General features: G+C 38.3%; 1 protein-coding gene across 1 annotated transcript; it reads left to right on the top strand.

Moving 5' to 3' along the window:
• On the top strand, positions 1-24,308 carry PAXBP1 (PAX3 and PAX7 binding protein 1). Its single transcript, XM_072341727.1, has 18 exons — positions 1-577; positions 1,998-2,126; positions 2,958-3,134; positions 4,228-4,449; positions 5,059-5,162; positions 5,942-6,162; positions 7,093-7,282; positions 12,006-12,129; positions 14,328-14,427; positions 14,866-14,981; positions 16,610-16,809; positions 17,828-17,972; positions 18,119-18,240; positions 18,559-18,635; positions 19,081-19,147; positions 20,642-20,788; positions 21,114-21,268; positions 22,846-24,308. Exons 1-18 carry the CDS (start codon positions 112-114, stop codon positions 22,961-22,963), a joined length of 2,880 nt encoding a protein of 959 aa, XP_072197828.1. The 5' UTR covers positions 1-111; the 3' UTR covers positions 22,964-24,308.
• Positions 24,309-25,088: the final 780 nt, after the last annotated feature.

Genomic DNA, 25,088 nt, shown 5'->3' with positions numbered 1-25,088 from the left:
AGCGGCGGCCATCATGCTCGGCGAGCCGGGCCTGGGCCGCGGCGTGGGGCGGCAGAAGTGGGTGGTGCCGGTGCCGGCGCTGCGCGGCGCGGGGGGTCGGCGCCCGGCGGGATGTTCCGCAAGGCGCGGAGAGTGAACGTGCGGAAGCGGAACGACTCGGAAGAGGAGGACGAGGAGCGCGATGAGGAGCCGCCTCAGGAGCCGGCGCCGCCGGCCTCCGCTGCCGGAGGAGAAGGGCCTGGCGAGGCCTCCGCCGTGGCCCTGGCGGCCGCGGGCACCGGGCTGCTGCCGCTACCGCCCGGCTGCGTGCCGCTCGCCCTGCCCGGCAGCCCCGCCGCTTTCGCCTGCGCCGCGGGCTACGGTGCGGCCCTCGGCCTGGGGCTGGGCCTGATGGGGGGCGACCGGGCCGGGCTGGGGGCGCTGCCGGCTCCCTCCCTGTTGCCCCCCCCGCCCCCGCCGCCGCCGCCGCAGGGCAACGGGCTGCCGGCCGCCGGGCGCCCTAAAGAGAAGAAGCGGCCGCGGGAGAACAAAGAGGTGCCCCGCGCCAGCCTGCTCAGCTTCCAGGACGAGGAGGAAGGTGAGGCCGCGGTGGCGGGACTGGCCTCGCGCCGTGGTTCGGTTTGTTGTCTTAAGGCAGAGGGGTGCTCGAGGAACTTGGGCTGTGAGGGGCTGCGGCCGGCCTTCGTGCGGACAGGGGTGTGCTGGCAGGGAGCTTCCGTCGACGGCACCGGAAAGTGCTCCTTGGTTTTACTACGGTTCAGCGGGGTGACTTACTGTCACGGCACCCCGAGTGTGAAGGGACCCACGGGCATCACCGAGTCCAGCTCCCGGCTCCACGTAGAAGTAGCCGGACGTGGATTTGCGCGGTGCCAGGCGCTGTGCCCAACCTGTTCGGCATCACCGGGGCAGTGGTGCTGATAGAGGGCGGACTTTGCTGGCGTTTTGCATCGAGTTTGCTTTTATCCCACGTGAACGTGTTTGATCTCCTGTTGTCCGAGTAGACTCTGGGTGAAATCATGGGTGTTTTGTTGCAGAGTTGTTTCCTCTAGTAGTTCACGCAAGTTACTGGGTTGTCCTTCATAAATAGTTGGAAAAGTGACTGAGCAGTTTGTGCACTTGTTCAGTGCTCCAGCAGTAATCCTGCTAACGTCCCACCGGTACTGTACCTGTGCACGTGTCCATTCACACGGTCGTAATCTACTGATGGGTAATAGTTATTACACATTAAAGATAGTGATGAAAAAAGCACTTTCAAACCACTGAATCGGTAGCATCCCAGAAGTTCAGGTTTAATGAGAGTTTTCTCGTAGTCAGCAATCTTGTTTTCTTTTGCTAGAGGAGAGTTAGTGTGCTTTATGATATTTTGTTTCAAAGAACTTTATCCTGGTCTCTGGACCAGGGGATTTGCAAACCTGACAGTACTATTGAAAAGGCACTATTAGGGTATTGAGAGAGAACTTCTGGATTTCCTGTGTTCAGCTTTGGATTTCTGAATGCTGTTTGTTTGGTTTAATTTACTGTGTGCCTTTCAGTAGGTTGAAGCTGTGCAGGCATTCAAACTGTTGCTGCAGCAAAAACCAGTCATTCCCCTACTCATTAGACATACTGGCTTAAGTGTGGCTATGAAGAGAGTGTTAACACAGAACATTGGGGCTCCTCATTGTCTCCTCAGTCTGGGCTCACAAAGAAGAATATTTGTTGCTAAAAAGAATTAAAATTGAAACAACAAATACAGTCGGATAAAAGCTGGTCGTGTTTGTACGTTTCAGCTTCTGCCTTGCTTTTCTGTGCTGCGTATGACCCCCAAAGAAACAAGGAAGACAAGAGCGCCTGCGAAAGGATATGCAGCTCCTGTTGTTAGAGTAGTGCAAATGTGCAATCACATGAAATTACATTCCTAGCAGTGCTTCTTAAGATCTAGGTGCAAAAGAGGTATACCAGCTAAGTGTGCTTCTTGGCAGATCTAACGTGGTGTTTTCCAACTTTTTCTTTTAAAGAAACCGAAGAAGTTTTCAAAGTGAAGAAATCAAGTTACAGCAAAAAGATTGTAAAACAGTTGAAGAAAGAATACAAAGAAGATCTTGAAAAATCGAAAGTTAGAACAGAGGTCAATTCTCCAACAGATGGTAACTTCAAAATTAACAGTAACTTCTGTAATGGCAGAGTTTAAGAGCTGTAAATACATATCGCTTGTATGACTTGTCTGTCTTTTTATAGGGTTTAGTATTTACTACTAGAGTATATGTATACCTCACAAATGCTATTCTGATGCTGATAGTGATCTTTGAATCTCTGTCAGGTAGATATGATTGCTGAAGGATGAAACTTCTCAGATAGCTGCCTCTACAATTATCAGTAGATTTCAGCAGTTTATGTTTCAGCGCTGTTTGTGTCAGTTCTGTTTCTTTTCTTCCTCTTATTAGTTTAGCTCTACATCTAGTGCTTATCTGACAGGATGTCCTTGCAGTGCAGCTTGTCAGAAAGAAGAAATGAGGGAGCGAGCAGCGATGGTTTTTTGTTAAGTAAATTACTCAACAGCTGTGTTTCACAGTTTGACCTTAGAGCAGAGTTGGTGATCAAGATGATAGGATGAAAGTATTTGAGCAGAAGGACCTTTTAACAGTACACAGCCTTCCAGAACTTGTAGGTTGAGCCTGAGATTTTGGTTTTGATGTAATTCTGCTGTTGGTTATTGGGAAACTCATTAGTAAAGTGTCTTGATATGTTTTCCTCTACCGCTTACTTTGGGTAGAGTGAAACCTCCAACCCCATGGGTACAGGTGTTATCTAGAGGTCACAGTGATATAGCGGAAGCTTATGGAAGTTGAATGTATTCCCATAGATATAAAATATGCCTTCATTTGGTTTCAATCCTAGAATGTTAGTCCTTTTAAAAGAAAAAAGCCTCCAAGTGACCTTCACCAAAGAGTAAAATGTAGGCTTTGTTGTCTTAACAGTGGAGCCACCACTAGAAAAGACAGGACAGATTAAGGACATAGGTCAAGAAGATGGGACTGCAAACAGTGAACACGGTGAAGAAGAAATGGAAGTAGAAAGTGAGAAGGAAGAAGAAAAACCAAAACCTGGTGGGGCTTTTTCAAGTGCTCTATCATCGCTGAATGTTCTTCGCCCAGGTTGGTTATTGCGGTGTGTCTGATATATTAAACTAATGCTTTAGCCAGTGTTTGAGTGTCTCAGTTATGGGTCTGCAAGGTATCTCAAATGTTATTCTATCTTTTTTCGTCTAATAAGTTTTCTTTCCAGCCCCGAGGCCAAAGAAATTGAATCGAGAAAGTAGTTTGCTGATTGGCAGCTGATTTGGGTGATGGCTTGCTCCCCAAATGGAAACTCCATCTGCATGCTCTGGGTATGCATTTCAGGAGAAAAAAATAATTTCCTAGTTGATTCCCAAGTGACTTTTCCTTTTAGGGAAAGTTGCAGAATGTTAACACATCTGTGGAGATACTGCAAGCTTGAGAAAAATGTCTCATTTCAAGTATAAAGAGAATATGAACTTTAACCTTTTGTCCATGGCTAGTCAAAGGAGTGCTAAAGATTTATTAATGTTTCAAAAAATAGATATGCGGGGGCTATTCTTTATGTTACATAAGTGAGCTGCGTTAAACTTCTACTAGTGATTTTACTCTTATTTTTTTCTTCATAAGTCTGGGTTTGTTGGTTGTTTGTTTTTTTTTTCCTCTCGACTGTACAGTTTTATTAGTGTTGCCCTTCTTCTTTGATGTCCTTTGTCCCCTGAGCTACCATCATCTGTTGAAATGGCTGAGGATTTTTGTTTCCCTCAAAGGAATAAGAGTTAGGGGCAATATCCAAACAGGAAGTGACTTCAGAAGAATGTCATTTTCTTCTTCCTAGTGCAGCAGTTGGTTCCTGTGAAAGGCATCCTCTTCTCTAGGAGTGTTTCTCAAGGAGACTTCAGGCTTCTGCCACTGTAGCATGTGAGCTAACGAAAGCAGAGCCAGATCTTTTGGCAAAGATTCCATATCTGAGAGCTATTGCTCTGAAAGTTTATGTGTGTAGCTTTTAGGTTGCTTACAAAAGTTTCTGTGAGTACAGATACATTTCTTTTTTCATCTTGTTTTTTTTTTATTATTTTTTTTTTTGGCACTTTCTAACATGCTTTTGTAGGATGGCAGTGATGAGTAAGAAGGAGCTGTAATACCTGTTTGGTTGCAGTGGATGTTTAACACTGTGAACATCTGTCTCTAGGAGAAATTCCAGATGCTGCTTTTATTCATGCCGCTAGGAAAAAGCGTCAAATGGCTCGTGAACTTGGAGACTTTACTCCTGTTGACAGTGAACCAGGTAAAAGCCGCCTTGTTCGAGAAGATGAAAATGATGCCAGTGATGATGAAGATGATGACGAGAAGAGGAGGATAGTTTTTACAGTGAAGGAAAAATCCCAAAGGCAAAAGATTGCTGAGGAAATAGGTAAAATCTTCTCAGAGAGACAGCTGGTCAATATTTGCACTGGTTGTATTGCAAGTGCTCCCTTTCAGCATTTTTGAAAACACGTCTGTCAGACTGAAGTCTGGAGTTAAATTTTGCTTTTAAGAAAAGTACTGCATAAGGGAATCTACTTGTAAACTTCTGAGCACAGATTCTGTTCTTCTGGTTAGAAGCACGCAACTCTATTTAATCTGGTAGAAACTTACACTTAAGGAACAATTAGTATTGCTCCTAGACTGTTTTAACATCTGTATAATTGTCAAAGAAAAACATTAGTTGTTGAATGTAGGATTCTGCTTCCCAGCAAAGAAGTGAAGTAACTTTCTGGAGAAGGAGGAAGAGTAAGAGAACAGATCTGTATATTGGAGAGCTTTGCTGGCAGTTAACTGCAAACTTATCCATGAGGTTTTTGCAGTGGAGCCTCTGTAATAATGATTCATGGACTAGCATCCTTAATTTCTTGTGAAGAAAAAGAGAGAATGCACTGAGATGTTCCCACCAAAGCTTGGTCTTTTAGGTTTTGGAACTCATGGTCCTTACTATGAATACGTTAATTTGTTTTTGTTACCTGTCTGTTTCGTTCCTCTCCAGGTATTGAGGGGAGTGATGATGAGGCACTGGTGGCAGGGGAACAAGATGAGGAACTCAGTAGATGGGAGCAAGAACAGATACGGAAAGGAATCAACATACCTCAGGCATGTATTTTGTTGTGAGCTGCTCTTGTTCTGTTTTTGCTATATTGGCTAAATCCATTGTAAACTTAGGTAGTTTACAGAAAGCTGTTTTGTCTGAGAAGATCAGTGTGTAACTTCTGATATTCTTTAAAAAGAAAGGAAAAATCAGATATTAAGTATTGAGTGTTATCCATTTCTGTAGTCTCTGTTAGGGATAGATACTTACAGTGTAAGCAGCATATATTTGCAGCCTAAAATAGAGCTAAAACAATGCCGCTTTGAAGAGACCTCTGTTCCTATTTGTCAGTGACTTTACAGTTTGTAAACAGAGCTGCTTTTATGTTTCTGTGTCTTCTCTTGTGGTATAAACATGCGATTGGAATCTGTAGCAGGCTGTGCCGTATGTTGTCACAGTAAAGTTGCTATTCAGTCAAAGATAATAATAGTGTTTTTAAAAAACATTTCAGAAAAGTCCTAACTAAACACTGATTTTAATAGATAGTCTTAGTGAAATTTAGTTTAGTTCAAAATAGCCTGTTACTTTAGGAGTTGTAGGCTGGATAAAATTGTGTTTAGTAACTTGCTGTAAATATAAACATTTAGAATAATAATGATATTAAGACTTGGTCCTTCTAAGAAGTTGCTTCTGAAAGTATTGAAAGTTCTAGGGCCAAACCCGCATGGATTTGCCACACAAATACGTTTCTACCGTTTTTATTTTATAACATTTGACATGTGAAACAATGTGTCTGTTTTCCCTGAAGTCTAACACAGTACAATTGCCTGTCCTGTTATTTCAGGTTCAACCAAGTCAGCCTGCTGAAGTGAATAATCTGTACTACCAGAACACTTACCAGACATTGTCTTATGGTTCGTCATATGGCATTCCGTACACTTATGCTGCGTATGGATCATCGGAAGCCAAGTCTCAAAAAACAGATAATACAGTTCCTTTCAAAACACCCAGTAATGAGATGACTCCTATTACTATTGATTTGGTAAAGAAACAGCTTAAAGACAGGTAGGACAGACCATCTTTTTAGACTTAAAGACATTTCCCCTAGCTTTCTGTTCCTCAGGCATCTTTTAGTCCTGAGAAAACAGTTTCATCGCTGGAAAAGTACTGACTGGCACATCCATTAAAAAAAAAAGTTAAAAGGCAAACAAAAAAAGCTCAAAGTGAAGATGACATTGACACTATGTTCGAAAGTCTCCCTGGATTGTGACCATTGATCTTGTTGAAGACAGGTCTGAGTTGCATCTTCTGGACACTACACAATCTTATAGTCAAGAATTGAAAGGCCAGTGAGGTGTTTAGCTTTATCAGCAGATTTCATTCTTTTAAAGCGTAAAGGAAAACTTTACGCTTCAGTAGAGAGAGAATTTACATTTTAGTGTAAACTTTTTCTTTTGTTTAAAAGTTGTAATCTGTCAGCTACACAAGAGGTCCTACTAAATGAACATCCCAATTGCAGAGGGAACTTATTACTAATGAACAACTTGCGCTTTGTCTGCAATGATGGTTTGTATGCCCACTGTAGTGTTAGAAACTCCACTAGTAAATCAAGTTAGAGGAAGGCGACTGCTTTGCTGCAGCCATAATTCATCCATGGTTTTTTTTTGTTTTTGTTTTTTTTCTCTCATTCTTCATAAATTACTTTTTCCTCTCCATTTTTCTGTAGGGCCAACCTTGTAGTATTTTAAGTGTTACCGACTCCTGTAAAAATTCGGAGGAGCTGACAGCATAATGCACTCAGCATGATCTAAAAAATGAATTTAAATCAGTACTCTCACTGTTTATGTAGAGAGGAGAGAAAGTGACAAGCGAAAGTTAGAGAATGCCTACAGTATTTCCATATATATACTTAGTACTTGCACTGTCTAATATCTCAACAGTCTGAAGGATAGAGACTTCTGGATGTAAATTTGTTATTTATCCATTGCCCCTCAGGTTGGACTCTATGAAAGAATTGCACAAAGCTAATCGGCAGCAGTTTGAGAAACATCAGCAAAGCCGAGAGGACTCTACCAAGGCAATTGAAAGATTAGAAGGGTCTTCTGGGGGTATTGGTGAACAGTATAAGTTTTTGCAAGAAATGCGAGGGTATGTCCAAGACTTGCTTGAGTGTTTCAGTGAAAAGGTAAGGATGTAAAAACATTCATATTTTTTTTTTTCAAAAAAAAAAAAAAAAAAAAAAAAAGTCTCTTAGTACGTGCCAAACACATCATGGTGTTTTCAAAAAGTCCCCTGAGATCATATTCTCCTAAAGGTTTGGTTATTCAGGTGCTGAAGAGATAGCATCGTGGAAAGTAATGTTGGCTATCAAAAACCTTTCTTCCACAGTGTAGCACATTAGTGACTTTAGATCACCTAAAAACATTTCTAGATTCTGTGTCCTTAGAGCATTTCAGCTTTGTGTAGATGCCACTTTTGGCCTGTGTTGGATATCAGGTGAAGAAAAATAACGACTGAATTACATTGCCAGTTCTTTGAATGTTTTGTGAACTTAATAAGAAAGATTTGTGTTTTGTATTATAATCTTCCTCCTGCCAGATAGTTTTATGGCTTTGTTAGTGCTTTAATGTCTGAAGAAGAAAAATTGTAAGCATCTGAAGACAATTAAAACAGGTACATCTTGTAGTATACATCATGTAGTACGATACTCTTGCGTGTTTCTAACTTGAGAACTTAGTCTTTTTTCACTATTTTATTCATTATGCTATATTTAGTTAGTTTTCTTTTAAATATATATGCATTTGTGTATGTGTACGTGCACACATACAGGAGCTGTAAAATTCAGTTAGCAGTGTACAGGCTTCATTGTCTTGACTTGAATACAATAATATGGCATCTTTTTATTGTATTAGCTGCCAGAATTACTGAGATGCTGCTCAGATATCTTGTTAGGGGCGAGAGAGGGCTATTGAAGCATTCTGACTCCTAATCAGTTAGTAATTGTCCATCAATAATGGTTTGTGAAGTTTCCCATCTTCAGTCTTGTAAGCTAGAGAACTATCGATTGTGGACAAACCCAGGATGTTTGGACCAGTTAATTTGCCCGGCTACTTGATTAGTTACAAAAATTATTGTTCACTTAAAGAAGCAGTATTTCTGAGTTTCTATTAGTGCACTAGGTATTGAGGGGTAATCAGGGTACCCTTCTTTTCTTTGCTGTTCTATCTTTGCTGGTTGCACAGATGCCTAAATTCCTAACTAAGGAGAAATTATATTCTTTGTCTGAGATAAGTTTGCATTTCAGAAGTCAAGTGTCTATTTACAGTATTTGTTTTCTAAAGAACTCTTAAAATCAAAGAGAACATCCACACAACAACACCAGAAGTACATTGTTGTGTGGTTGTTCTCTTTATTGTCCACGCAAGCTTGTTCAAATGTTTTATTTAAACAAATTGTTTTGGATTGCATTGTTTTGAGTGAAAACCAAGCCCCTTAGTCTCCCATTTAAAACTGGGAAAGTTTACTGTTAACAAATAGCGGAACAGTTTCTGTCAGTTTTTTAGAATGAAGTATTACCTATCTAAGGATACTAGGAAGTAAATCAATACTAGTTGTGATGATTAGCTGTTGATAATTTAACAAATAGGCTTGTCAAAGCTGCTTTCTTCTAATACCCTTTTGCGTTCCCAGTGGCTGGTTTTATAAGGATTCTCTACTTGAACCCTCTTCCCCACAACTGTAACAAAGTACCCACTTGCCAGTCCCTCAAACTCTTAAGCTGTGACTTTTATCATCTCATAATTAGTAAGGCAGTTTGTTTGTTTTTTTCAATTAGAGGCTGTTATAGTGCCTGTACCTGCAGTGAGTTGCAAAATTAGGATGTCAAACAGTTTAACAGATGAATTACATAAATTACAATGTCATATGTGTTCCTCAGTTCTTCTGCTGAATAATCTATTTCAGAATTCAGTATTTTAAGCATGACAAAATTACTGTCAAATCAAAAGTAGCCCACAGGACATTGCCAGTTCTTTTCAAAAAGGAGTTGAGAAGGAGGGAATAAAAAGTAATTAATGATTATCAGGTTTTAACTAAGTAAAATAATGTAATGCAGCAGGAAAATAGTCTTTCTGTTTTCTGAGTATAGACATAAGTTACTTTCAGCTTTCTGTAGAACCTGTGGCCCGTACTGCTACACATTTGAAACAACTGCATTTATCTGTGTTTACAACGTAGAATGTATGTAGCTCTTATTATTATAATAATATATATAATGATTATAATATATAAAAGCAAAAAGAAATGTATCCTTATGTGCATATATGTAATAATACTGTGGGGCTATACACATCCTAAATCTGTAAAACCAGGACCTTCCCTATCCTTTCAAATATGATGCGTTGATGCTCTTCTCTTTATTGTATGAAGTCTTGTCATTGTTATTAGTCAAATTCACATTGATATTGGTCTATTCAGAAATTGTTTGCAGAACAAGCACAAACGGATACACAGTGAACTTGTCCTCTCCAAAAAGAGTCCATTGCTCTAGAGTTTCCTTGCATGTTCATAGACTTAGTTTTTGAGAACAAAAGGTAACATCATGAAGTAGAACTTCTTTCTCTGATAACCTTATTTCTGCACCTATGTGCCATGTTCAACCCTTTGAGACCCCAGCCAAGCAAGACTATTTTGTCTGTATTCTGATTTTGTAGGAATGCTGAATGTTATAAATGCTTTGTCCATTGGTAAGGTGTGATAGAGAATATGATGGGCCAGGTCTTACATGATCACTAGAGACAAGCAATAGAGACGCCAAATCCTGTATGATGATTTCCCCACAAATGGTAAAACCAAGGAAATGGAACATTTTTACATCATTAGTAGCTTCTTCACGGGCAATTGTCAAAGTTATGCCTTCAGAGAAGGCTGGGAAATTGTAATGTGTCCATTGCATTTTCTCCTTTTCAAAACATAGGGGATACAAAAAGATCAACTTATTCCAAGCCCATCTTTTTTAGCATGATTAGATGAACTTCTGTTTTACCGCAAAAGCAATTTGTCTGTGTCAGGAAGGGGCTTGAGATAAGGTTTAAATTATCCTCATCTACTAAATGTTTGGAGAACTTCATTTTTTCCTCTCACAGTGAATGCAGGGGACGAGGGGGAAACTGTAAAATAAATTGCTGAATTTATGGTAATGACTTAAAAAAGAGTGAATGAATGAGAGCTCTGTTGTAGTGTCTGTCACTTATAGACCACAGTACTGATAGAATTATGGCTTCTAAGTCTCTTACGTTTTAAGTGGGAAATATTTTGGGTTCGGATATTTAAATGCATAGGGTTTTCTGTTTGTTTTTGTTTTAAATTATTCTATCTATTTGTTTATACTGAGGCAATTGTAGAAGAGCCTCTAGAGATGCTGTCAAGATTTTTCATTTAAATTTTCAATTTAGAATTCCCTTGGCATACTTAAGGGAAGAAACAGTATTTTCTGTGGCAAGCTGCATTATTTCTTTTATAATAATTATTTTTTCTAAATTGTCTTGAATTCAGAATGCCCACTTTCAACAGTGGGATTTTTCATCCCCGCCGCATTTTCTCTGCTTTGTTTTCTCCAAAAGAAAATTGCACGTATTTTGAGCTACTCCACAGACGTTAATCTCTGCAGACCAGTTTATAGCACAGCGAGCTGATATTTCTTTCATTTAATTTGTCCTCTGATGTGTGTGTCATCCTCAGCTGAAATGGCCCTGCAGCTGTAATGTCATAATCTTAAATTTTACTGGGGGAATTCTTTAAATAGCTGCTGAGTCACATTCTAAATTACATCAGGAAACAATTTCTGATTTTATTTCTTTTTGGGGAAAAAAAAATGTAATCCTGGATGTTAGGCAGCAATGAAATGTCTGAGCTAAGGCTGGAAGACTGGACTAAACATATGTTTTGGAGGTAAGGAGGATATGGCATAAAAATATTCATACCAGCAGTAACTGACTCATGGGACTTGCTTTTCCAAATTAAGAGATCATGAAAAATTCTCTTTTGCGTTCGGGTGTTTATGGCAGTCTAATTTTAACTTGTCCCAGGAAATGAAATTCGGCAAAACTAGGCAGTGAATCTGCTATTTAATGTCAGGATATTCCTGGCTGTTATCATCTATTCTTGTTGCTCCTGAAATTCAGTCTAATTTTTTAAGTTTATTTTTAAGTAGCAGGTCCGACTGAAGTGTGTATCCTTCAAAGATTATACTTAATGCAGAACTCCCTCTATTTGTACAGTTTTGATTTTAATGATAGGCTAGAATAGCATTTTATTGATTCACGTGTTCACATAATGCGTTTACGTGCTGTGTTACTGCATTTCAGCAACATTGTTTTACTTCACTTTAACAGTATTTCTGTACATACTAATAGAAGCTACAGCAAAACAATACCTGCTGGTGTTTGGTAGGTTAGAATGATGATTTGATTTTCTTTTTTTCCCCCCTGGATAGTCAGGTTCACATAAAGTATAGAATATTGCTACATTTCTTGTTTGAGGACAGCGTGGATACAAGGATTGCATGATAAGCTTTGTAGCAGCATTTAAGTGCACTTAGCAGGGAAAACAAGAGCACGTTAAATAACATTTCACTTTGAAATGGTCGTCTTAGTGTTTTGCCTCATTCAGTCAAAACCAGTTTCTTTCAGAACACTAATCATTGTGATTGACAGCTGCCAACGTTGTTAAATGCATGTGTTTTGTCCAAGTTGAAATATTTCCTGGTCCAAATGACACAAATGATTAAAACAAAACAGCTTGCGCTGCTAGAAGTGCAGTGACAGTGCTATGCTTCGGAATAGTGTGGTACCCCAGAAAGCTAAGCACCTGGAGGATTTGATATTACGTAGTGTGTTGTATTTTTACAGGTGCCTCTGATTAATGAACTTGAATCTGCAATGCACCAGCTGTACAAACAGCGAGCTTCCCGCCTTGTCCAAAGACGACAAGATGATATTAAAGATGAATCTTCGGAGTTTTCAAGCCATTCAAGTCAGTCCATCTTGAAGGTTTTTATTATTCATTAAACAACCTTGTTTACTTATTATGGCTAATTTTAAATGTAAATGTTTAAAGTGTGTCTGCCTTGAAGTTTATCCTAACTCTTGAGATAGATAGAAACAAGTTTAGATTAAAAGTTCTCTAATCCATTTTGGTTTAAATTCAGAGCCACTCTAACTCTGACCTCATCTCTCCTTTCTATTGCTCTTAACTATGTTTCCTCTTTTCTAGCACGGAATTGTATGCATGGTGGTAGTGGCCATACTGGTGCCACGTGACTCCACACTTTCATGTTAGAATTTTATTTTTTTTAATCACTTTGAATCTGGAAATTTCCTGTAACATCTGCATTTAACTCTTCTCAAAGCAGTGAAACACTGGGCTAAAGGCTACTTCTACCTGATGCTCTACTTTGTAGGTAGCAGAAGTGTCTAATTTCAGGCTCTTAAAGATAAGGATCTGGAAAAGACTCACTAAAAATCAGACTAATACAACATAAATCCATATGGATTATAGTTCAAAATTAGTTAAAATTCTTGCTTACTGTTAGTGTGGAGATGGGGGATTCTCAATGAGTTTTCTTGTGGCAATCATTTAAGTACGTAGAACGCTATAAAGGTGTATTACCTTAGATGAAAACATACATTCCTTGGAGGAAGTTTTGTTCTGCGTGGTAAATGTTGGGTAATGTACATTAATAGTGGTCTTCTTTCTGTTTTGGAGAGTACCTCATTTCTAGAATAGCTTTCTTGTCTGTCCTATTGCTGACCTAATATCCTATAATAAAAGCCATTTCCTATTCTGTCATGGTGTTGCCAGAATTGAAATGTTGGTACCATTATATATCATTTACTGAGTGTGGTAAAGCATTAGGGCATAAGAGTTGGTCATCTCTTTACAGAATGGTCATCATACATGTTCCTTTACATGGAGCTGCCAAGCATCACATGTTGGCTTTGCACTTTTACCATAAAAAAAGTGCTTGTGAAAACTAAATATCTAGTGTACTTTTCCTAAATTAGAGCCTAAAATTGATTTTTTTATTATTATTTTTTTTTTTTGGACTAGAATTTGATGGTGGGGTAGTGACATGTCATTGTCAGGAGAGATCTTATTTAGCATCTGAGAATCTTGAGAATGAACTGCACAGCATTTTGAAATAGTTTGACTCTTTGAAATTCTCATGGAAACTAGTGAACTAATGTCAACCTTTGATGTGTTGTGCAATGCAGACTCAAACAATCTGCATTCCTTCGTATAGTGTCAGAACACAAAGGGGATAGAAGTCAGTTTAGATTTGTCTGCCATGTTTCGCTTTACTTTTGTGTAAGGATACGTAGCTTTGAATAACAGTGTTGTTTTTTTTTAAATGGGCATGGTTTACTCTGTGTATGAGGATTCATAGTACTTCTGATATGGAGTTGTGATACTAATGCAGAATATCACTGGTATTTTTAATGATAGATTTGTAAATGGGATTAGTCAGAACATTTAAACTTACTCCTGACATTTGGATAGGCTTGTGTTTAAATTTTGACGTTTGTACCTTAGCGGATGGACTTGAGCACTGACTGATACTCCATTCACTTCTAAAAATTTACTTCATAAGAGTAAGCAGGTTTCACTGTTAGCTGTGCTATTGTCAGGAACATCTTTAACCAATTGCCGCTTAAAAAGAGGAGGGGAGGAAGACCCATTTTCCTGTAGATTTTGACGCAGTTGAAATTGTGTACTATACAAAGAATATAGATACAGAGGTAATGGATAGAACTCTGGAATATCATATGTTCTGATTCCCATCACTCTATCCATCTTTCTTTTTGTTCATTTTAATTTCAGAAGATACATGGTAAACACGTTTAAGGAGCTCTATATGTCTGGGAATATTCAATGTCAGCAATTTCTGTTTAAAATATTCAATATAGTTGTGCACTGTTGTGAGAGGGACAAGAGCGAAGTATGGTGAAAACATTCTTCTATTTGACCTTCAAGTGGAGATTTTTCTGAACCCCATTACTTCCTCTTTTAACCTCTACATTTGTGGATTCTAGGCTTCTGGATACATCTTACACTTTCTACTTCAAATTACATTTAGTTTAAAGTAGGTACAGGGCTCTTGTGAAACAGCCTGTAGTATATTTATATAATCGTAGAAAAGCATTTTAATTTTCATCAATGTAATTTTACAGATAAAGCGCTCATGGCACCAAACCTTGATTCTTTTGGACGAGACAGAGCGCTCTATCAAGAACAAGTTAAGCGTCGGACTGCAGAAAGAGAGGCTAGAAGGTAGAGTACTGGGATTTCTTGTCCGTTGGGAGTATTTGCCTGTTTTCAAAATGCAGTTTTCTTGTGCAACATACTAGCATGAATAGCAGCGTTCCTTCCTCTCCTGGGAAGGGTAGAAAACACTTCAGATGGTATTTCCAGGAGGGGTGTCCTAAATATCCCAACTTAACATCTGAAAGTATAAAACAAATGACCATTAGATGATGCTGATTTAGAATTTCTAAGAGAGTATAATAAGCCCATTTGGTATCTATGTGGGTTCTCCTGGTTCTTCTTCTTTCCGTTGCTTGAGGCAGCAACACAGTGGGATGTTTGAGGCAGTGACCAACTGGTAGTTACTTTTAGCCTGAATTTCCTTCCACTTTAAAAGTTATAACTGCGTTCATGATATAGGGGGGAAAAATGTAACAACTGTATTATACTGCTTATTGTTTTTAGAACTCGTCGTAGACAAGCAAGAGAGCAAACTGGGAAGATGGCAGATCACCTTGAAGGCCTTTCCAGTGATGATGAGGAAACTTCAACGGATATTACAAACTTCAATATGGAGCGAGGTTAGAAAAGATAATGAAGCCTTATGCTATCAGATGTAGACAAAACAGAGAAAAAATAAAAGTTGACCCTGTACATGTATTTCACCTTATTTCAGAGAAAGTGACAAAAATTTTATAAGCTTTTATTACAGCAGACATTGCAGGCAACAGAAAATGATCTTGACTGAGAGCATTGCAGAAAGGTTCTGTACTGACTGTCTTGAATTTCCCCCATGGTTTTATGATTGGTTTGCTCAAAGTAGCCTTAATTATGTGTAACCCTAATTATATAGTTAATGGAATTATAAGTTAATCTAACGTCTCTTATGCACTAGGAGAACTGTAAGAAACTTGAAATTTGGGAAAATATAGTTTGGTTAAATGGTTGGAAGGCAAGCAGAATACTAGAGGTAACTGTGAAGGCAGTAGCCAAGTAATAAACTTATTACTTTCTCACCTTGAAACTGAGTACAATTATCACTAATGAAAGAAAAATTAATCAAATTAGAAGAAACGTGGAGAAGTAGATTGGTATAGACCATGCATATAGAATAGCATGTGTATGTGTGAGGAGAATGATATTTATTTTGTACATTGTGAGAACTGGGGGCATGAAGAGAAGTGATCTGAAAATGAGTTTCTTTTTGCAGAGTGTGTAATAAAAATGCTCAAGTCATAGCTGTAGGCGGTTATGGAGAGCCAAAGTATAACTAGATTAAAAAGCAATTAAACTAACCGTCTAGAAATGCATCAGAAGTGCAGACAATCACACCTTTAGTTGCTGGCCCATCACCAAAATTGCAAATGTAGGCAGAGAGCTCTGATTGAACACAGAAACTACTTAAGAGTTGTTAGGTGCTGTAATTCACTTCGCAAATTAAATGATCTAGATTAAGAATTCTGTGTGGCTGTATTGCTTTTTGTAACTCAGCACCGCTGCATTTACAAAATCCTTTTTTACAAGTACTGTCAGCTTCTGAGTAAGCATGGGATTTCTGAAGCGTTTTTTAATCATTCATAGCTCACCCTTATGACAGCCCAGAATGATCGCTGAGATATATGGAACACAGGGATGCACTTCAGACCTGCTACATTTATCTGTAGCGTTTTTATCTGGATCACAGCATTAACAGTGTGTTTATATAGTGTTATCTTTGTACTGACTCCTCTCTGCCTGTTCTGTGTAGTAGTTATTGTGTGCAGTTAACTACTGTAACTGGACATTTAAAGCTGACTGCAGCAAAGATGTCCAGTTAAAATGGGACCAATCCTGGGAAATGTTGGGAAGTGTGTTGTGGTGTCTGCCAGCACCCACTGTCTGAAGTGCTAATTCAGCTGTCACATCTCAAGAATGCCTTGCACTTGAATGAAAAGGTGGAACAGTATGAGTTGGAAGGTACTTAGAGATTATCTGCTCCAAACACTGGTGCAAAACAAGGCCAGCTCTGAAGTTAGATCCACACTGTTCTCCTGCCTTTGGGAATGTATACGGCTATTTAAGGCAAAATTATTGGAAGTTTTAAGGCTAGTCGTTTTTTTTAGTAATGTTAGTAAAAATTAGCTTATGCCAGTCAGCATTACAGTCTGAAAGAGGTTTTATGTGCAATAGATTAATAATTTATTGTTTGTTGGTTTTTCCTTATGACCAGATCGTATATTGAAAGAATCCAGCAAAGTTTTTGAAGATGTTTTGGAAAGCTTTTACTCAATTGATTGTATTAAGTCCCAGTTTGAAGCTTGGCGTTCAAAGTACTTTGCTTCCTACAAGGATGCTTATATTGGCCTCTGTTTACCGAAGTTGTTCAATCCTTTAATCAGACTTCAGCTGCTTGTCTGGACTCCTTTGGAGGTAAGGTCCTGGGCATGCAGTATTCACAGAAGTTTCTGTATAGTGTGCTCCTTTCACACACCTGCAGAGCAAGGTGAATTGCTCCTTTGCTTACAAATGTGTGTTATAGGCATGAAGCTTAAAGTGGTCACCTGTCTCGGGCTGAAGTGCTTTTCTGGGGAGTTCTTGGACTATTGCCCTCTGTGTTCCTAGTAGGCGAGAGCTGAATTCAGCATGTACTGGCACCTTCTCAGGGAGCAATATAGACCAAAAACCAAACCAAATCATGTATTAAATAATACATCTAGGTTTTAAAATATTTCAGAGAAAACTGTGATTCTAAAGATATTTCTTCAAAAGAAGTGGAATGAAGAAGCGTGTTTTTCAGTGTGCTTGTGATCTCTGTCCCTATATTATCATCTTTCTTTCTCCCACTCACCCCTTCATGCCCCATAGAACTCTGGCTGGCAGTTTTCAACTCTTCCTCCTAGTACTTATCACCCAGTAATTAGGTAAGGAACATGGGAGGAGCAGGACAGCACAATTGCAACACAGTGTCCCTGGCAAGTATTCAATGTCCAGCTTGTGTGTGTGCTGTCAGGAGTAGCCATGAGAGGACAAAAAGTTCACCTAATTTTGGCCTCCCATTGTTCTTCCAAGCCCTGAAAGCTCCTTAAGTAAGATTTTAGCATTCTCTTGTGCTTCACTGTTCCCATTATACATCTTGCTAAGTTTGGAAAAAGTACAAGGCAAGAGATTTTGAATTCAGGAAGCATCATTTTTGAATGCAGTACAAATGAACTGTGTTTTTCACATTTCCCTTATTTTGCTCAGGTGTAGTTAGTTGTTAAAATATGTTGGGCGGCAGCAGCGGCCCACAAAAGTAGCCTTGCTTCAACCATTTTCACTTTCATATGATTTGGTGATTGTGTGGTTCTACAACGAATTTGTTCACTTGGCTGTTGTTCTTTATTCTTTTAACGTCTTGACTTCAAATGTCTGTTTAGGAAGCTAATATCTTCTCAATTCATTTTATTAGGGCAAATGTCAAGATTTTGAGACTATGTTGTGGTTTGAATCGTTGCTCTTTTATGGCTGTGAAGAACAGGAGCAAGAAAAAGACGATGCTGATATTTCACTATTGCCTACTATTGTAGAGAGAGTTGTTCTTCCTAAATTAACAGGTATAATCTTAGGAAAAAACAAAGGGGGAGGAGAAGGAAGTTGATGATTATTTATGCCATTAGATTTTACTGCTTTGTAAATTACTGTCCTTCTATCTGTATTTGAGCATTTGCAAAATGGAGTAATTCTTTTATCTCTTTAATAGTGATTTCTGAAAATATATGGGATCCTTTTTCTACAACACAAACGTCAAGAATGGTAGCAATTGTACAAAAGCTAGTAAATGGATATCCTTCAGTGGTTAATGCTGAAAACAAAAATACACAAGTAAGTTTGTTCTTTTTCACGAGTGTCTTGGATAAGTGAAGGAATTTGAGTATGTTTGTAATACGCTATATTGGGAAAAATGTAGCATGTTTAATGAGGGTCAAAGTGTAGTTGTTTGGAGTTTTGTTTAATTATTTGATGTTCTGTTGACTAATCAGAGATAGCAAATGTACCAAGACTTGTTAGTCTGCTTGTCTGTGCTCTGTGTACTTTTAGGATCACAAATGTTCTTTATTGTTTTTAAATCAATTTGAGTACTTAACTCCTAAGCATTACATTGGCTGTTATTAAAAAAGAATAAAAATCATTCTGTTGCAGATGCTTTTAAAGGCATTGTTGCTAAGAATGAGGAGAACGCTAGATGACGATGTATTCATGCCCTTATATCCAAAAAAGTAAGTCTGCTGTCAACTGTGGTACTAGACTTCTCTATTGGCGCAGTGGTATAAGCTGCTGCTTGTGGCACTTGAGGGCCCGGGTTCAAATCCCCCCTGTGGCTCAGGGGGTAGAAGTGCCACTTCGCTACACAGGGGGCTCGAAACCTGGGAGTTGGGCTCGATGATCTCTAAGGTCCCTTCCAACTCGCACGATACTATGATACTATGATACTATATTAACAGGTCAGTGTCTTCTGACCATGGTGCTGGTAAGGCTTTTTCCATACCTCTGTATGGTTCACTGGCTGTATGCGGGAACAAATTGATTACCACCAGGAATTATCAGAAAACAAGCAAAATGGAAGAATTTATAGAAATGAACTATGTTTGGGAAGGAGGAGGTCAGCAAACTTCAGATGGAAGTGACAGTGTTTGCTCATTAAAGAAATCTTTTACTTTCCAGCGTCTTAGAAAACAAGAACTCTGGTCCATATTTGTTCTTCCAACGTCAGTTTTGGTCCTCTGTTAAGGTAAGTCACTAAGTGCATCTGGTAAATTTCTGGTGCAGTCAGCATAGCAATAAAATCCCCTTCATATTTGTGGAAAATGGTAGTTGGAAAATGACCTTCTCTCTAGCTGAAAGAACTCTGAAGTAGGATTCTTAGCCTTCAGTAACACACTGTGTCCTCTTCAAAGGATTGCTAAGTGAAAGGGCATCATTTCTATTTTTATGCTGCGTTTTTATGTGGCATATTTGATGACCAAGGTTTTTTAATGTCATTGTAATCATTTTTAAAAAAGAAAAAAAAAATTAATTTACTTTTGTAGTAATGAGGGGATTTTTTTTCTGTATTTCTTTTAAGTAGTATGAGAATTTTTATGAGAATAACTTAGATAAACAGACAGTTCTCTCTATCCCTCTGGAAAACCTGTTGCTATATGTCAAATATGCAGCAGTTCTAATCTTGGTTTACTTGAAGTGATCAAGAGTGTGAAAGAAATGTCCGTTTGTGGAAGGTGCTCCATAGAGTTGTCAGAGATCTATTATAAGCTGTAACTGTTGTAATTTTTATCCTTCTATTGGAAGTGTTAACTCAGCTAAATAGGAAATTATGAGACATTGATTGAACTGCTGAATTCCATAGTCATACAAACAGAACTTCTATCTGGATTTTTTTCTATTTAAAAGTGAGGGAGACCTTACACTGAACGGGTTTGCAATCACATCATTTACTTTAAACATTCAGCACTGAGTTCTTTCACTTTGAAGTAGAAGTCAACTTCTTAAATGCTGCCCAGAGCAAGAAGGGCATGAAGCTTATTTATGAGAATGTTGTTGTTAAGAGTGGTAACTCTTTTTTTGGCTTGTGTCTCTTAAGAGTGAAACTGCCCGCTTCTGGCAATATTTCTTGGGGCATGGGCCGTTTAGAGCTGTACATGCAGTTATCACTGCAAGGCAGGTGTAGATAGCATTGCAGAAGATCAGAAATAGAAGCTGGGAAGCAAGTCCCTTATTACTATTTTCTGATGATCTGCTTTGACAGTATACTGCCAGCTGTGTTCCCTTCTGCAAGGCTGGCAGCAGTTTTCCACAGGCCGTATGTATACTGCTGGAGAATAACAGCTGTACTGTTGGCTTAGCCAGCACTTCCCTTCACACAATTTCTGTGCCTTTTGTTTTGGCTGTGGACTTGCCCCTGTGTGGCATATGCTAAGTCTCAATTGACTTGATATTGACATCAAATTTTGAGGTCAAAATGACCTGAAACTTTAGGGGCTTTTTCAACGGTTCTTTGGGCAAACATATGCAACATTTAGATGATGGTTGTTGTACAAGAATTTATAACGCTCTAAGCTATTACTTTATGAATTCTGAATTCTTTTGGAACTATCTGAAGACATATTTTCCTTGCTTTACTTAAGCCATACTACTGCACTTGAAGAGTCTGTAGATACAGCTTTAATATTAACTTTAAAGATTCATGACAATTTAAATAATTATTTTCCCTGTACTGTATTTTCAGTTGTTAGGAAACTTTCTCCAGTGGTACGGAATCCTTTCAAACAAAACTCTCCAGGAGCTGTCAATAGATGGCCTACTGAATAGATACATTCTTATGGCTTTTCAAAACTCCGAGTATGGGGATGACAGCATTAAGAAGGCGCAAAGTGTGAGTAATATCAAACAAAATATTCAAAATGTATTTAAAACTCATGATTACCTCTGAAACCTTGGTTTTGATATCTTAATATTGTAGTGTTGATGAACCGAAGAGAGAAGCTTCTCTGGCTTATGCTTGGATAGATTCAGTGTTTTGTCGCTTGAAGTTTGGAATTGATGGGGGTGGAGGGGAGTTCCTGTTTTATTCTCTCGAGTCTTGTATAACACAATCTTACCGGGTGACTTAACAGATTGTGTCATTAAACTTTTAACATTGTGGTACTTTTGTTGTTTTGTTTTGTTTTTTTAACCTTTTTTTCCCCTGTTTTGTCTAGGTAATTGCTTGCTTTCCTAAACAGTGGTTTGTTAATCTAAAAGGAGACAAGACTATTTCTCAGCTAGAAAACTTCTGTAGATACCTTGTTCATCTGGCTGATACAATTTACAGAAACAGCATTGGTTGCTCTGATGTAGAGAAAAGAAATGCAAGGTAACTTAGTTTGAATTATTCAATTGCAATACTTGTGCTTTGTTGTCTGTATGCAAGCACTGGTTAATATCTCCATTCTGCTGCAAGTCTTTAGAAAGGTTGCTGAATTCAGACTTTAAATTTTTTTGTGGCATGGTAGATGGGGTGGGATTTTAGAGGTATTTGAAAACTGCTGCCAAAATTCATTAAGCGTTCATATCATTTTGCAGTACTCCTTAGTGCCCCTGATTGTGGCACATTTTGTAGTTAATTGTTCTGGACTGCTTTGCCTTGTAAACCTGTTGCAAATTCCTACGTAATGGCTCCAGAATTACAGATTATGCTTTTGTATATGGTGCAAAAGTTCTGTCTTTGCTTATGCAACCAACTCGATGAACCTGTTTTCTCCTTGATCAGAGTAATTTTCCTTGTATCTGATAACCAGCATAATTGTAAGTTTGGGTTAGGTGCGTGCATGAATGTGACTGCTAGCTGAGTAACCTGAAATGCTTTGTGGTGGGTTGTTTTAATCAATGGTGAACTTTAAATCCATGCTGTTACACTGATATGCAGGAACATAACCGTATTCGAAGATTGTTTGTTCTTGTGCTATTGCACAGGGAGAGGTAGCAAGGTCAGTAGTGCGGCTGTACCAGAAAACCTACTTAAACTGAAACTTGGATCCCTCATTACCTGCATTTAGTCACTCTTGATACCTGTATTTGCCTGAGCTGTTGTTAAGTTACTCTTCAATCACTGAGGCTCTCAGTGGAACTAGATCCTTCTTTTTTTTTTTTTTTTGAACTTATGCATAGCACTGAAATCCAGGGACAGGAATTTATTTCCCTTGGTGTGTAGCAGACAGATCTTGCTTAGGAGTGTTTTTTTCCTGTATCAGTTGTTGTTTTGTCCCCATTAAGACATAAAAGACGTCTGCAGCAGAAATATTATTTTGCATAACGAAAGAATGACATTTCTGTTCATATAAAACAAGTTGCTTTAAAGAAAAATGCATTAATTTCTCCTGAGAAGGAAGCCTATCTTTTATCCACACCTGCTGATATTGGATATCCAGATGTTTGAGAAAAGGCACCCAACCAGCTGGTTTCATTTTTAAGATGAATTTTGAACCTCCAGTATTTTTTTTATGGGACTTGGTGAAAATTCATGTCCACATTCCTTGCAAGACACTAAAATTGTTCTTGACTGTTGAAGAAGTACATTCTTCCCAGGACTGAGCTGGACCTGAATTGTAACGCAGTTTGTTGGTGGCAAGCTTCATGCTTTTGTAAGACATGCGGTAAAACATATTTGCTGTTTGTTGTTCGTAAGATTTTTGTTGTTATTGTCATTTATCAAGAGAGCTGTGACTCACTGCACTCAGCACCATAAATAATCCAAGACTTTTTTTAGTTTATACTGCATCTAGTATTGAATGACTAATTCCTATTTCCTCTTCCAATTTTGTTGCTAAGCTGATGACCAGCTTCATTTAAAGACTAAGGGAGATGATGTAAAGTTACCTGAAACTGATTTGCTGTACTGTCGTAATATGCTTTTCTGTTAATACTTCTACATGTTTGTTCTTTTTTTTTTAGGGAGCAAATAAAGCAGATCATAAAGCTACTAGCAAGTATACGAGCACTGGATCATGCTGTGACAGTTGCAAATGATCACAACGTAAAAGAGTTAAAAATTTTAATAGAAGGAAAATAGAGTTTTCTGACATCTCGTTATGAGCTTTAAAACCATTCCTGATGTGTAATTTATGTACATATGTAAAGTTTCTTAAACTGTAAAGTATTGATCTTTGTTTTAATACAAAGTGCATTCTTATATACAGCATCCTTGAAAATAAATGACAAGGTTGACTTTCTTTGGAGACAAAGATGCAATTCCAAGGTAGTCATCTTCCCAGAAATCAGGCTTTCCTCAAAGTTTCTCAAAATCTTGTTTACAAAAACACTTTGTACCCACAATTAGTGGTCATCTACTCCTTTGTTAATTGTTCCATGGCTAACTGGAATGTGTATAATATATTAAGTGTAATGCAATGCGTGCATATATTTATACCACCGTGTTACTTTCACACTGGATATGGAGATCTTTTACTGTTGAAAAAGCTTTTCCTTTTTCTAAAAATTACTTGTTTTGAAAATAAAACGATCATATTATTGGTCAGAAGGTTCAATCTGTGAAAATCGTTTGGCCTGAATAGTGGGGACGTTTCCAAATGCAACCAAACCATTAAAAAAAGCAGCTGTGCTGCACTCAGACTGGAACTCTAAAGACTGTTCTTAGAAACAAGAGGCAAGAAAACACAAATCAGCGTTTCAACTGTTTTCTTAATGCAGGCAGGCAATGCAAATCTGTGATTATTGTGGAAATGTACAGTATTTCCTAATCCCCAAACACCTTTCAATTTGAAGGAAAAGATAGTTCACCTGTGAACTTTGGGCCCTCGGTGGTTAAGTTCACTGTTTGTATCCCGTTTTATAACTTCACATTGGGAATCTGTTTCTTCTGATTGGTATGGCTAAAGATACAAAGCTAAGTGAATGTGGTGAAAACTTTATATCCTAGAATTTGAAGTGTTTATACCGTACTAAATATTCAAATGTTACATTTCCTGCTAAATACCAGCTAAGAATACAGTCTTGGAGAGCAAAGCATTTAATTTTTTGGAAATATGAAGGAAAATCCTTTAAAACAGGGTGATCCACGTTGGAACACTAATGATTTGGTCTTGGGGTCTGAGGCATGTTAACAGCTGTAGTAGCCTTGGATTAAGAGCTGTTTCCCTGGTGAACCTGACATTGTGGGGGGAATTATAGCAATAAATTGACATCCCGGATAACATAAAGATTCACTGTATTTTAAGCTCATGTCGTGGTATAAACGAGTATATTAAAAATGTACAATTTGTAAGATGCACACTTCATTTGGACACTGAACAATTGTTTTTCTGAACTGTTGAGATCGATGGAGTACATTCAGAATATCTGCTTTTAAAAATTGTTTCAATAAACTCGTCTGTCAAGGAGCTGCTGCAGTGCAACTTGATAAGCTTTGTTCCTTTAAGTTGTAAAGGAAAAAATATGCATGCTAACTATTTTTGTCATCTCAAACTTTTGCTTTTTTTTCTAATATAGCACATACAAGCCTGCATTTAAGTTTTGAAGGTGCATAAGTGCAGTTTTGGTAGGCATGCACTACTAATGGGCATCCAAACCTTGAGACAGTTTTAAATGCTGTTATTAAAAATGGAGGCATTTTGCTCCAGTTTGGATAATGATGGGGAGAATAAGGAAGAGGTCAAGAAAATTACTTCCTTCTAATCTCGTTATAACATATAGCTACAGAAAACCCTTATAAGCAAAATAACCACTTGCATTTCTGCCTTTCTTCAGACGTTTTTCTCATTCATTGACCCAAATTAAATGCTAGTAACAAAGCAGTTGCACTTCATGAAGTGGTCTTCAAAAACGTTACACATCTGCTGCTTGGTTGAGCAGACTGCTTTAAAATCGAGTAGTTCAGCACACCTGCTTTAAAATTACTTCTCCCACAGTTGACTGAGTGTTATCTTAGCATTCACCATCAAAATCAATGCACATAATATGCTCAGAGACTGATGTCCTGGAAGGTGATAAAATCCCATATGACGTGGTAGTCTTAGTTCTACTCAAAACTCTATGGGAACTCTTGAGATCTAATAACCTCTTTAGGTAGTTATCATTGTCTAGAAACAGGAAAGATGTATAACGTTGTATGTAAAATTGGGGGGCATTCTGAATTGTGATGCCCAATTTTGCACAGGATTGTTATTTTATGACATTAC

The sequence above is a fragment of the Excalfactoria chinensis genome, chromosome 1 (genome assembly GCF_039878825.1).
Source record: "Excalfactoria chinensis isolate bCotChi1 chromosome 1, bCotChi1.hap2, whole genome shotgun sequence".
NCBI lineage: Eukaryota > Metazoa > Chordata > Aves > Galliformes > Phasianidae > Excalfactoria > Excalfactoria chinensis.
Note: the sequence above shows the minus strand (reverse complement) of the source record. Positions and strands in the feature narration are given on the sequence as shown.

What these genes read in the sequence shown, in the direction of transcription:
- PAXBP1 (XM_072341727.1), top strand. Translation starts at nt 112, where the DNA reads ATGTTCCGCAAGGCGCGGAGAGTGAACGTGCGGAAGCGGAACGACTCG. An exon ending in CTGAAAACAAAAATACACAA is followed by an intron (nt 18,241 to 18,558) that starts GTAAGTTTGTTC and finishes ATTCTGTTGCAG; the next exon opens with ATGCTTTTAAAGGCATTGTT. An exon ending in GTAGAGAAAAGAAATGCAAG is followed by an intron (nt 21,269 to 22,845) that starts GTAACTTAGTTT and finishes TTTTTTTTTTAG; the next exon opens with GGAGCAAATAAAGCAGATCA.